Here is a 14,619-nt window from a genome sequence, read left to right as displayed (position 1 = left end):
AACTAAATAATATGTTGACATGAAGAAATACGAACTATATGTGCAGTGTTGCAGACGCATGCCATGTGCTATCATGTCATCGTATATATTCTTTGCCTCCAGATACTTTAGTTGCTGATCATGTAAGTACTTTTACACAAGGAGAGGTTAGCAGGTCAGCGAGGCAGGGAAGAAGAATGACATATTACCGCTGTTCACAAAGGCTGACTCTCGAATGCTGACCTCTGTGTGGTTGTTTGCACAGAAATGGACGTGGACCGCGGATTCTACCGTCAAGTGGATGTCCAGGACCACGCTCACTACATCGTTGCCTTTTTTGTCTTCGTGATTGGAGCAGTGGGAGTAACTGGGAACGCATTAGTCATGTACGCCTTCTTCTGGTAAGTAATGGCAAAGAATGTGAATCTGAATTTGACGTCTATCTGAAGCTTTGTTAACCCCTTAACGCCTGAATTGATTTTTCAATTATATAAAGAAATTAATTATTTGTGTTTTTGCTTACCACTCCTACCGGTCCTACGAGAAACTAGTGCTTGCAAAAGGTTCCGAGGAATTTTTTGAATGTGCACAAACCGACATTGGAGTATTACATGCATTATTTCGGCTGCAGTCTGAGCGGAAACAGTGCGTTGCGAATTCGCGACACCAGGTGTGAAGGGGTTAAGGTGATTTTTTATTACAATCCGAAACTTATTTCATCTTATTGCTTGGTTTGATTACCGTAGCTTTTGATTATTATCTGAAGTCTGGATGTAGGCGGTTCCAGATGACTATTACCTATTATTAGGTAGTAGTTTAATGGCAGTTTAATGGCATTGTTTTAGCCTTTTTACAGTTTCAGCTGCCTTATTCTCATGTTTATCAGAGAAGAGGGGATATGAGTTCACAGTGACTACTCCTCAATGTGCATCAATCAATCAAAAAATATTAAAATAAAACATGTATTCTGTGAAATCAAATTTTGTTTTGTTCGGGGGGAGAGCTTATTTGAATTACCTCCTCATATTCTGGATCATCACGCATGCAGAGTATGTTTGTCCATGCTCAAAGTAAAACACATTTTATTCCCTTTCTTTCAAAATTGGCAGCACTGCTTTTTATGCTTTGTTGGCCGTCGTGACGTATTGCCTTTGTACACTTTTGAGATGTGCCTTCTTGATCCGTGAATTGCTTGTTTTTTCATTGATGCTGCTGTTTAAATTGCCTCGCTGTGGGTATAATTACACCACTTCAGCTGTTACCACTTCAGCCATAATTATTTTGTAATTGCTGCACATTTTAGATTTTATGCTTATTTTGACCATATCCCCTTCAACATGAATCACTCTTAGTAGGCCGAGTGTTTTTTTCTGAGACAGATGGGCAAATGTCAGTGAATTCCAGGAAGATTACATATATATATATATATATATATATATATATACTTTTTTTTTTTTTTTGCTACTACTGTAAATCATAATGAAGCACAGTGTGTGTCACTGAAAATTTAGCAGAGAAGATTTTAGTGGACTTTTCTTCACTAACTGGTTGAACACTAACACATTACTATGTTAGGTATGGATAAATATTTGCATTATACTCTTATTTTAATTTCTTGACTGAATAGATTTGGATCCAAACGAACATTTTATGAATGCATTATCAATAATATTACATGTAATGCTTATATTCAGTTAAAAATATTCAGTGCACCTTTGTATATTTGACACAGCAACATGCCTCAATCACATTTCTGCATGTGAACTGGTCCTGAGAACAGATTCTTGGAAGCCGGGAGCGAGCACACAGTTGGACTGTGAGAGCACAGTTTCCTAGTGTTTAGTGTTCTGCTAGAACAAAACAAGTCAATTCATAGAAGCTGTTGGAATGAGGACTGTTTTGTGAATCAGAACACACATGAAACAGCTCCTTTGGTGAAACATTACATTTATCAAAATAGCCCATCTGGAATATATCTATCTGCTTTAGTGAATAAAACAGTTACTAGCTTTACACTAAATGAATGGTGGTAAGTGTGGCTCTTTTGAGAGACTATTAAAAAGTCAAGCACTTCACGTGATTCAGTTTTGACCTAGTAAAGTGCAACGTTTCAAGTTGCAGATATTTAAAACACTGTTTACTCTTGCATGAGGAAGTGCCGATGCCACAAGCACATAAGGGTCTTGAGAGCTGCCTGCAGGCATTCAATACCAGGACACAGCTCAGTGATTTTCTAACATTACCGGATAAATCAATGCACAAATTCAATATTTTAGTCAGCTACCCCCTTATTTACATACAGTCAATGCTTTGCTGCCACCTAGTCCACATATAGAAGGTAAGGAGGCTTCAATAACAGTAGACTGAGTAATCCAATCAACTACTATGTGGCCCATTATAGAGTATATCCACTATATTGACATGACACCTTCACCACCTCATTAGTTTAAAGCCTAGGAGGAACCAAAGATCAGTTGGTGTTAATATCTGAGGAAGAGAGCTGCCTGGCTGTTGAATGACAATGTCTGACTTAGATCTGACATTGCTGGGAGCAACAATTGTCTGGGTGGTTGTGACCGCGAGCGTGTGCATGCACGTTCCAACACAGCTGATAAAACTCCTGGAGTTTGCAAAGTATTTAGGCACATGTATGAGAACTTGATTAATAATTGATTAATAACGGAATGGACAAAGGTCTATAAATAGACACTGATTGCAGTTCCCAAGTCAGAGAATTCATAAATTGTCTTGTTTCATCAATTTATAAGTTGTTAATATACTTGTTTTTTCCTTCTGGCAAGCAAATGTGATTTGGGCAAAATCCTCTGTACATTAAACACAGCTTTAGAATTAATAAACAACTCAGATGTTCATTTGATATTTTCCCCATCATTCAGTCCTTTAAACCATATGACAAAAACACATTTGACTCTCAAGTGAATGCTTCATACAGTATATTGTATACTAGTGAATACAGTATAGACACTATGGCTACTCCTGGGTATATAGTATACAGTATACATCTGAATGCAGACAAGAACCAAGCGTCAGATCGAACTATTGGCCTGACATGTTTTTTGCATTAAGGTCTGTGAATGTACAACTATACAAAGCTATCTCAAACGTGGCGCCACTCAATCTCTACTCCAGTCACACTTGTTTAGTACACGCAAATACACTCTACCTTGTCCGCCTGTGGAGCATTTGTGCTTTTTAATCTTTTTACAGTGAATGGCCAAAACAGGAGGACAATGCCCATAGGCCCCTCAAGATATTGGAGCTGATGTCAAGCAAATATATATATATATATATACACACACACACACACACACAATTACCAGTCCTAAAAGTAGGTGTGCAAGGCAAGGAAGCATTTAACATTGTTGCTGTCGATTCAGCGGGAATATTCATCCTGTGTCTGCCCATACATTTACGTGACAGTAAAAATAGAATGTAATAAATGTGAGAGTAAAATGCTCACTGACATATATTACAGTGACGCCTTACAGAGGAAAGACATCAAAGGCTGTTAGAGTTTTTAATATTTTGAAGCCTGCATTGCCTGCCATTATATGGGCTGCCAGTATCCAAGCTCATTACTGTTGAGTACCACTGGTTTTCATGAAAAGGCATTGGATGGCTAGTAATATATAACCTTATAAAATAATCTTCTTGTTAACTAATAGCTGCAGTGTAAGATAATTTCATAGGAAGAAAAAAGCTATAGTAAATGAAGTAATGATAATGTTAGTAATGTTGCCTTCCTAACAATGCATTATCAATTTTTATAAATGGATTTCTGACCTTTTGAGTTGACTTGCAGGCTCTTAACTGACCCGTATTCGGTACCACTTCTAACACTGCTGTCATCGCTGTCATTGTCTCTTTTCAATTGTTGACTAAAAGGTTTTGCTTGCCACAATGAGCCAACAGGGGAGTTGGAAAATCCATTGGCATTGAAGCAGTGCTTGTACTCCATTTGAACAGAACGGGATAATAGAACAGTGTTCAGTGAGCTTGCGATTCCCCTGCTAAGAGCTGCAAGGTCGCAGTTCTAATCAGTCTTTGATATGACCTTGATTTAAAAGAGCAACATCACAACTGTATTTTTAAAACTAACACGGATTTCAGAAGGATGACAGCGTTTCCGGTGATTCACTGCTCTGTGTTGGTGTCTGTTTGTATTATAGGATTATGGGCATTCAACATACAGGCTACATTTCCTATGTGTAGGTCTAAGGCTAATTGAAAGACTGAAAAAAGAAGCGGCACAAACAAGAGAGGCACATACAATGGCTACATATTAACATCTGGCTTTCACTTTGCTATGACACTCAGTTTCACCAATAAGTATGGAATTAGAACGCTGCCATAAATCGTGCGCGGCGCAATGAGACTCGCGCGAGCGGAAATCAAACATCCGCGCGCGCAATGAGACTCGCGCGAGCGCAAATCAAACATCCGCGCGCGCATTTTTGCCCCCCGAGCGCTTTTCCAAGCACTCGCGAGCTATTTTGTAGCTCGCGCGCGCGCAGAGTCCGCTCGCAAAACTTTCCCCTGCTCGCTCGCGAAACTCTCCTCTCCTCGCGCGGAAAACTGTCCCCTGCTCGCGCGCGAGTTATTTCTTTTAGTGGGCGTTTTTGTCAGTGAGGGGGACGGGCCTGGGGGCATGCCAATCACCATTGTATCCCCGAATATAATTGGTTGAGCGTATTGGCCAGTTGAACAGCAGGGTACGGCAACGCTACTAGGACAAACGGGACAAACCACACAGCCCCGAATGCCTGAATGACATGTATTGTGATTTGGTGTCTTGACTTGAAAGTTTGCAAAATGTCACACAGAGCAATGAACTTCAGTATGTTTGACTGAGTGCTGTCTTTCCTTCCCTCCATCGTCGACATTAATCTGATAAAATGCTGATCATTTTTTGTAACTTGGATTCTGTTGCACAACGACATTTTTTATTTTGGTAAAACTGTTTTGTTCATATTCTCGATTTAGACTACTTCTTTCTCCCTGAAAATTATAAACGTAATGTTAAAAAATCCTAAAAATAAATAAAAAAGATAGAAGGCCTGTAGTTTATATAGGCGTCAGCAACTCTCGATATGAGAGCAGTATATAGACGTATGGTCCAGATGCAGATGTGTGTCAAAATATAGTAGGCTATTTCTTATTAAAATCTTATTAAGGCAAAGATGCCCATGGACACTCTTTTTAAGAGACACAACCCTGCAAACATTTCGACGTCTAATAAACGCTGAAACAACGTCTAAACGTACACGTCGCCAGGAGGTCTAAAAGTAATGCTGAAAGGCAAATTGAAACGACGTCGCGTTGCAACCTCGACGTCTTTTTAACGGTCATAAACAACGTCCCGTTGTAACACAGATGTCTTCTAAGCGCGCATTATTCACCTTCTAAAAACGATCCAGTAAATATTCTGATATATATTTACAGCTGTATGTGTCGAGTTTTAGATGTTGTTTCTGCAGTGAAGTTAAAAAGAGGTTGACAAATGCAGGTAGAGAAGATGTTGACGTTGCGATCTGACGTCTTTTCAACCTGCATTTCAGCATTACTTTTAAAGCCCCTGGCTGCGTCTAGGTCTCGACGTCGTTTTAACGTTTGTTCAACGTCGAAATGTTATCTGTTCAAACTGACTGATTAACTGTAACAATTAGTGTTTACATATAGATAATACATTTAATGAATAATAAATGATATTAAAAATATTTTTTGCTATAAATAAACACATTTATATAAATACAATGTATTAACAGAACCTACCTTTGGGGGGAAATTATAAGTTTGACAACACAAAAGTGCAATTTCTTTAAAGTTTTATTACACAAACAATCAGAACACTTGAAAAACTAAAAACTAATCAGACCAACATGATTCTTACACATACAGCTCTGGAAAAAGTTAAGACACCACTTCAAAATGATCAGTTCCTCTGGTTTTACTATTCATAGCTATGTGTTTGAGTAAAATGAACAGTTTTGTTTCATTCTATAACCTACTGACAAAATTTCTCCCAAATTGGAAAAAAAAATATTATCATTTAGAACATGTATTTGCAGAAAATGGCAACAGGTCAAAATGACAAAACAATTCTGGTGTTTTCAGACGTTGTATAATGCAAAGAAAACAGGTTCATATTCATTTTAGAACACAACACTACTTTTCAAACTTAGGAGGAGTTTAGAAATCAACATTAGTGGAATAATCCCAATTTAATCGCAGCAGTGGTCTCTTTATTTTTAGCTGTATGTGCAATAAACATAAAAACACCCACACAGTTGAAAAACACTTTGTAGGCGATCACGATCTCCTCTGGACCCCTCTCCCTCCTATCAATGGCTCCTTCACCTGGAGTGGAGATCCTCACTCTGTCATGTGAAGCTGGAAAAACATTTGAAGTATATTACTTAACAATTCTTAAACACATCTTGGAAAATTATACACCGTTTTACCATCTAATTCACCTACGTACATACTACATACATCACATGAATGTTAAGTCATGAAACAGACATAAATTGCTTTTTGGTTATATTTACATAGGCCAAAAAGTCCCAGATAATGATAAAATAAAAACATTACATGATCTTAAACAGAAGAAACATTGTTGATTAACAAAGCAGACAATTAGGCATTGCATTGGGAGTCAAATTTTTATGTTCACAATCCACTGAATATTAACATTTTAACAGCTAATCAATAGATTAGGCTACTATTGTTTTTTTTGTTTGTTTGTTTTTTAATGAAGATAAATTAACATTTTCAAATTATCTTGGGGAAAAAAATGCATTTTCTGGACACCTCCATGTCAGCTCGTCTGTATAAGTGCTTCACTGATTTATGTCTGGATTTCTAAACTCCAATAGTCCAAAAATATCAGAATATTAGACAGAAAGCACACTGAAGAGCCCTGTTTCATGTTAGCCGAGTGAGCAGCTAGCTTGAAATCCACTCGACAGTTAAACACATAACGCACGGTCGGTCAATGACACTTTTTAAAACACAGAAAGTTGCATATGAACCTACAGTCTATGATATGAACACATATAAACCGTCTCTAATGTTTTATGTCAACGAACTTACCGAAAAAACTGTTCGGTACGTGCCGTACTTGCTTCTCTGCAGTCGTTCCGCTGCCAGGTTTGGAGTAGAAGGTCCCGCCCTTTCCGCCTCTGATTGGCTAGAAGGGCTCTCACCCGATTGGTTGTATAATTTAATTTTTTCTTCTAGTTGGTTTGTGGTCGAGGTGCAACCTAGACCTACATTTATTTTTTTCATCAAGTTGGTTTGTGGTCGAAGCGCGACCTAGACCTATTTTAAACTCGTTTCACGCTAGAGGTCGCCCCTTAGACCTACCGTCAAGGTTGATGAAATGTTTGCAGGGTACTGTCTTTGACGTTACCTGAATGGCGGTTCGGCAACCAGCTTTTTGGTGCATTACCGCCACCTTCTGTTCTGGAGTGTGAATAAGTGTGGTTTGTCCCGTTTGTCCTAGTAGCGTTGCCGTACCCTGCTGTTCAACTGGCCAATACGCTCAACCAATTATATTCGGGGATACAATGGTGATTGGCATGCCCCCAGGCCCGTCCCCCTCACTGACAAAAACGCCCACTAAAAGAAATAACTCGCGCGCGAGCAGGGGACAGTTTTCCGCGCGAGGAGAGGAGAGTTTCGCGAGCGAGCAGGGGAAAGTTTTGCGAGCGGACTCTGCGCGCGCGCGAGCTACAAAATAGCTCGCGAGTGCTTGGAAAAGCGCTCGGGGGGCAAAAATGCGCGCGCGGATGTTTGATTTGCGCTCGCGCGAGTCTCATTGCGCGCGCGGATGTTTGATTTGCGCTCGCGCGAGTCTCATTGCGCGCGCACGATTTATGGCAGCGTTCTAATTCCATAAATAAAAAGGTTCCAACTAAAGGACCAACAACAACAAACGTGAAGCGTAGCCTACACGTCCACACATTTCTATAATGTCACCAAGTGGCAGTGGGCAGCTACAGCCAGTAGACAATGCATCTGCAAAACTGTGTGTACCGCCAACGTAGTTAGTACAATACTGACAGCTTTATTGGACATATAGCCTATTGGATTGGCCATGGTATGAATCCCTGCCCTAAAGCTAAACACCAATCTGGGGCAAACAAAATCTTTCATAATAGATTTTTAACTTGACACAAAATGACTGTGCTTGTGTTTTTGGCATAGTCTGTACAGTAGATCTCTAGGAGTTTCTGTTACTTGATAATAAGATCTGTAAGCTGATTTTGTGTAATGTATGTTCATGATATTGTTTTGATTCATGCTGAGTACTTTTTTCTGAGATTTTTCAATTGTTGTTTGTTTCAGTAACAAGAAACTACGGACACCTCCCAACTTTTTCATCATGAACCTGGCAGTCAGTGACTTCCTCATGGCAATCACACAGTCACCCATCTTCTTCATTAATTCCCTTTACAAGGGTTGGATTTTTGGTGAAACAGGTATTTCGTTTTACACTGTATTGTATGCACTCTAATAAATGTGTTGAATACATTTTTATTAATACTAAAAATTTAAGGGTGGAGTAAGCCTAATAGAGCGGAGTTTTGATCAGATTTAGCAATGGTCCACTAGATGTCCCTCCTATGTGAGGAAAAAAAAACTGGTGTTCAAAGGCAGCCCTGTCTCTCTAAATAGGAAAAAAAAACAAACACAGAGAGCGGTCCAACACTATTCCTACCAACCAGCAGCAGGAGAATTGAGAGTAGCGATGTCTGGCCCAGAATGGCTTAGTCTACCTTTAATGCCAACCCAACATATACACTGCTCAAAAAAAAGAACAGTTTTTAATCTAGCATCAAGTCAGTTACACTTCTGGAATATCGATCTGGTCAGTTAAGTAGCAGAGTTGCAGGTTGTTATTCAGTTTCAGCTGCTTTGGTGTTAATGAGGTGCACTAGAGGGGCAACAATGAGACAGCCCCTATAACAGGAATGATTTTACAGGTGGAGGCCACTTTTTCCCCTCATCTTTTCTGTTTTTCACTAGTTTTTACATTTGGCTAGGGTCAGTGTCATTACGGGAAGGATGAGGTGATACCTGGACCCAACTGAGGTTCCACAGGCAGTCCAACTCTTCCAGGATGGCACATTACGTGCCATTGCCAGAGGGTTTGCTGCGTCTCCCAGCACGATCTCAAGAGCGCAAAGGAGATTCCAGGAGACAGGCAGTTACTCTAGGAGAGCTGGACAAGGCTGTAGAAGGTCTTCAACCCATCAGCACAGGAACAGGATGAGCACTGCCCAAAATGACCTCCAGCAAGCCACTGGTCTCAATGTCTCTGATTAAACAATGTCCTCTAGCGGGACCTGTGCTCACTGCCTGGCATTTGGAGTTCGATTGGCATTTGCAATTGAACACCAGAACTGGCAGGTCCGCCACTAGCGCCCTGTGTTTTACAGATGAGAGTAGATTCAAGCTGAGCACGTTAGAGATGTGGAAGAATCTGGAGAAGCCATGGAGAAAAATGATGCTGCCTGTAACATTGTTCAGTATGACCCGTTTGGTGATGTGTCAGTGATTGGCTGGGGAGGCATATCCATGCAAAGACACCTCTAAAGGTTAGACAACGGTACCCTGACGGCAATTAGGTACCGGATGAAATCTTTGGACCCATTGTTAGACCCTAGCCTGGCGTAGCCATACTCAATTCTAGTCAGAATGTGAGTCTGGTACCGCTCCATAGGGCTGTGATTATGGGGCGTGTTTCAACCGAACCAGGAAAGAAAATGCCTCTGCACTCAATTGGATAGACCTATAACCAATCAAAGCAACGGAGTGTGCGACGCATGTTGTGTCCCATCTTCTTAGCGACCATCAGAGCCAGCTTGTTTGACTGTCCGTTAAAGTTTGAAAAAAAAAAAAAAAAAAACATCGGAACCAGCAGATAAATTAAACTTTTGCCGAATCCCGTACGAAGGACGGCAAAAACATCTTTCCGATTAACAAATGCCTTGATCGCATTTATCTGTTCCTCTTTTAAAATTAATGCGCTGTCGATATCTTCTAGAACAGACTCGATGGCAGAATCTACACATCTCAGTTCTCCAGCGGCAGCCATCTTTGTTGTAAACAAATTCAACCCAAGCGCTCTTTGGTGACGTGGTTACGTTACTGTTGATCATCTGTCCATCATCGTATAAAGCCCGCCCTGAGAATCTGATTGGTCCGAACAGTTTCTGTTCAAGCATAATTGCACCTTAACGGAGCGACACCAGACCGAACTTCCAGACCAAAAAATGTTGTGGGCGGGACTAAGTTCGGCTGGCACCCAGGCTAGTTAGACCCTACGCTAGTGCATTGAGTCCTGGGTTCCTCCTGGTGCACGACAATGCCCAGCCTCATATAGCGAGAGTGTACAGACAGTTCATTGGAGGATGAAGGAATTGATACCATTGACTGGCCTCCACACTCTCCTGACCTAAATCCAATAGAACACCTCTGGGACATTATCTTTCGGTCCATCCGATGCCGGAGATACCCCAGGACACCCTCTGTCATGCATGCCCCGACATTGTGAGGCATGCATGCAAGCAGGTGAGCGCCATACAAACAACGGAGTACCATTTTTTTTTTCACTGCGATTTTCAGGGTGTTTTTGAATTCAGCCCTCTGTATGTTGACCATTTTCATTTCTATCAACCAATGTGGCCTCCTATTCCGATCTGATGCGTCTTAAAAGTGTTCCTTTAAGTTTTTTGAGCAGTGTATTAGGTGAGGAATTTTTGTGTCGTAGAAATTATGCAAGTTTAAAACTTGTTACTGCCGCTGATGTGTTTAGAAATATATTAATAAAATGCTTTCTTCCCCCACAGGCTGTAAAATATATGCCTTCTGTGGCGCTTTATTTGGAATAACCTCCATGATAAACCTTCTGGCCATCTCTATAGACCGCTACATTGTTATCACTAAGCCTCTGCAAGCCATACAGTGGACCTCCACGAGACGCACTTGCATCATTATCACTGTGGTGTGGCTCTATTCTCTAGCCTGGAGCCTTGCACCGCTTTTGGGATGGAGTAAGTATCTTAACTTTGCCAACTCATTCTTTTTAAGCAGCCATCAATAATCATTTTCAATCTTTTGTACAATGTTTTATTTGACGGTGTTTTCTGTAAAGGTTCATATATACCAGAGGGCCTGATGACCTCCTGCACATGGGACTATGTGACATCTACTCCTGCGAATAAAAGCTACACGTTGATGCTGTGCTGCTTTGTTTTCTTCATCCCTCTGGGCATTATATCCTACTGTTATCTGTGCATGTTCCTGGCAATTCGCGAAACAGGCAGGTAAATAAATGAACATTCAAGGGTGACCATAACACAAAATCATGCAATTATGCATGCAGACAATTTTATATAGTAGTGTGATATGTTGAAATAAATAATCTACGATACAGATCCATTTCCAAAATATCCATTTGTGAAATGCAAATCAAAAGAATACAATGTTTTTCAAATGATTTAAACCATATATTTAATGATATAAAATGATACAAATACAACATATCAGATGTTGAAACTGAGAAATTGTACTGATGATTATTTTGAATTTGATGCCAGAACCAAATTCACCCCTCAGCATATGACTGCAGCTGTTTCAGGGACAGCCTCCAAGATGGAATTAGACCCTTACAGTGGTCTGATATAGCAATGTTATTCTATAGGGTCAAACAATTTAGGTCAGGTAAGCTCTTCTGTTAATGTACTCTGAAGGACACAACGGAATTACCATAAAATTAACCCTTAGTATTGACATTGAGGTCAACTTAATCAGCTTTGGTGGCTGACTTAACATAATGCCAGAAGGCAGCATAACTGTAGTCTGTGTGAGGTTAGCTTTGACAGTTTGTTGCTTCATTTCTACGTCTTAAATACTATAAATACTGCTTTGACTTTGTTCCAAAGGTTTATAGTAAGAAATGAATACAGAAATTTCTTTATTCCTCCTCTCTGTCCCAACAGAGATGTGGAGAAGTTGGGGTCTCAGGTGAGGAAGTCAACCCTGATCCAGCAGCAGTCCATCAAGACAGAATGGAAGCTGGCCAAGATTGCCTTTGTGGTCATTATAGTGTTTGTGCTTTCCTGGTCGCCCTATGCATGTGTCACCCTCATCGCCTGGGCTGGGTAAATATACAGCATGATAAGCTGGGCTCTATAATCCAATAGTACTTTTCACACTCTGACAGCATCAATAGATTAACAGCCTCTTGATTTCATTTTCTAATCCATTTCTGTCATTAATCATGAATCATATTTCACCTCATATAGAATATCTGTACCTACAGTATAGCGTGATGAAATGCTATGCAGTAGGTGCTACCAGTAACATCGGAGGTACACTGAACTCTTGTCAACACATTCCTCAGATATGGAAGCGTCCTCAACCCTTATTCCAAAGCTGTCCCAGCTGTCATAGCCAAGGCTTCGGCCATCTACAACCCATTTATCTACGCCATCATTCACTCCAAATACAGGTCAGTAGCCATCCAATGAAAGGTTGAAAAAGGAATATAAACATTTTGCTGGAAGATCTATATTTTTTCTCCAACAGGGATACCCTAGCAGAAAAAGTCCCCTGTCTACATTTCCTAGCCCAGCCCCCCAGGAAGGACTGCATATCAGGGTCACATAGTGAGTCCTCCTTCAGGGACTCAATGCTGAGCAGGCAGTCATCGGTTTCCAAAACCAAATTTCACAGAGTTTCTTCCATGTCAACAACCGACACAGTGAGTTTGGCTGCTGCAAGCTTTGAGGGGTTCTTCACTGCTTTCTTATGCATTATTCAATGTAGATTTTTATACAGTGTGGATTGCATAGGAACTATTTAAATAAATGGACACTTTGTAGTCATGATTTATTTTTTAATGAAAATTAGAAATCGAAAAAGCCCTTGTGGAAGCCATTTGTAATTCAAATAGGAGAACTATTTAGCAATGACAGATGTAATTCTCCGCACCTGAATAAATACGCTCTGATTTGCCAAATGTGTCTGAAGCTTGGACACGGTAAATTAAAGTTTAGATAAACAGCAGTCTCAGTAGTTTTTAAACCAAAGGTTACGTGGATTCATGGTACAGCCATTTAGGTAATGTTCTTACCTTGAAATACAGGACATAAGTACTTATTCATTTGTGTATATATCCCTTGCAGCAGGTTTGGAGTGATGTGGAGCTGGATCCTGTTGGCCAGAGCCACGGTTTAAGGTCCAGCTATTCACTTGGAGCTCTAAAGGAAAAAGAATACCAGTTGCTGACTAAACAAATCAAGAAAAAGGGAAGCCAAAGCCAAGAACAGGTAAGGTAGGTGCTCACCGTCATTAGCTGCTTATTACAGATTCAAAAGGTTGCAAAGTTAACAGCTTGGAAGCCCTAATATGTCCTCTTTTTAAAAGGCTGATGTCATGTTGATTGTATTTATATTTTATTTGAATTCTGTTGTAGACTCCCATTCCAGAGCAAGGTTTACTGAATAGATATAATCACAACCTACTCCCTGAGTCCATTAACAGAGTAATGCCAGCAGCCCGGGAAAGGGGAAGGGAGGAGAATCTTGAAAGCTGGAATAACGAGAAGAAACAGGAAGATGAGGAAGAGAAAGAGCATGAGAAAAGTGAGGCACAGCAAAAACAGAAGGAAGACGACAAGAATGAGTCACAGATCCTCATCCACACAGATTCTATGGACAATGCTGTGTGTGTGAATTCCAGCATCAGACCCAGCTCAAAGGAAGGCCTACTTGACCACGGCTACTGTGAGGAAAAGCAAGGTACACAAAGCATTGAACTGTTGTTCGACTTTGAGTCCTTGGACTGTTCTACTCACCTTTTAGAGTCTGTGCAAAGATTTCTCTCGCCAACACCAGGGAGCTAAATACTGAATATGTTTACTTATCTATTGTATGTGGCTAGGTTTTACTGAGACAAGTTGTCTGACCAAGGAAGTCAAGTAATTTTTTTTTACACTGCTACTAAAACTTTTGTTTAAGCTGCTCAGCCATGCAGGAAATCAAAACCATTTTGTTTCTGCAGTCTTATACATAATTAATGACAAAGTATACAAACAGTCGTGAGACACAATTCTTCCATCCAGGCTAGCTGTTAGAACACAAAACGATGTTCATCTTGTTCTATTTAAGGGTCCTTTCAGTGCCATCGACAACTGTCACAATGAAAAGATGTATAAATGGGATCCAAAATTCTGAATGGAGAATCGAGTCACAAACATTACAGCCAAGAATCAACTGTATATCACAAACAATTAATTATTGAAACCAAACTGACTCATCATCAACTTCTTGTAAAGAGGCCAAATAGGACATTTTGGAACGTTTCTTATTTTATTTTTTTATTTTTTAGTGAGGACGCTAACATACATGTGTTTACTTTAAACTAAGGCTAGCTATTAACCTTGCTTAAAAACGAAAAATCCTGTCACTTCTGTATTTTATGTAAATGTCCCGTCAATAATGCACTATTAACATGTCACTTCTGTTTATAGTGAAAATTGCTTTATAATGTATTGATGACACAGTTTTTTTTTTTATTATTATAAAAAATAATATGCGCTGTAAGATT

The 14,619-nt window shown here is 40.0% G+C and overlaps 1 protein-coding gene across 1 annotated transcript; it reads left to right on the top strand.

The window, feature by feature from the left end:
- Positions 1-246: 246 nt before the first annotated feature.
- Positions 247-13,934, top strand: opn4xa (opsin 4xa; the record flags this gene model as incomplete). Its single annotated transcript, XM_084572946.1, has 9 exons — positions 247-380; positions 8,350-8,483; positions 10,857-11,060; positions 11,162-11,333; positions 12,009-12,170; positions 12,413-12,520; positions 12,598-12,772; positions 13,197-13,340; positions 13,487-13,934. The coding sequence occupies 9 exons, from the start codon at positions 247-249 to the stop codon at positions 13,913-13,915; spliced, it is 1,662 nt and encodes a 553-aa protein (XP_084429072.1). The 3' UTR covers positions 13,916-13,934.
- Between the last annotated feature and the right edge of the window lie 685 nt (positions 13,935-14,619).

This window comes from Chelon labrosus (genome assembly GCF_963514085.1).
Source record: "Chelon labrosus genome assembly, chromosome: 22".
In the NCBI taxonomy this organism is placed as follows: domain Eukaryota; kingdom Metazoa; phylum Chordata; class Actinopteri; order Mugiliformes; family Mugilidae; genus Chelon; species Chelon labrosus.
Note: the sequence above shows the minus strand (reverse complement) of the source record. Positions and strands in the feature narration are given on the sequence as shown.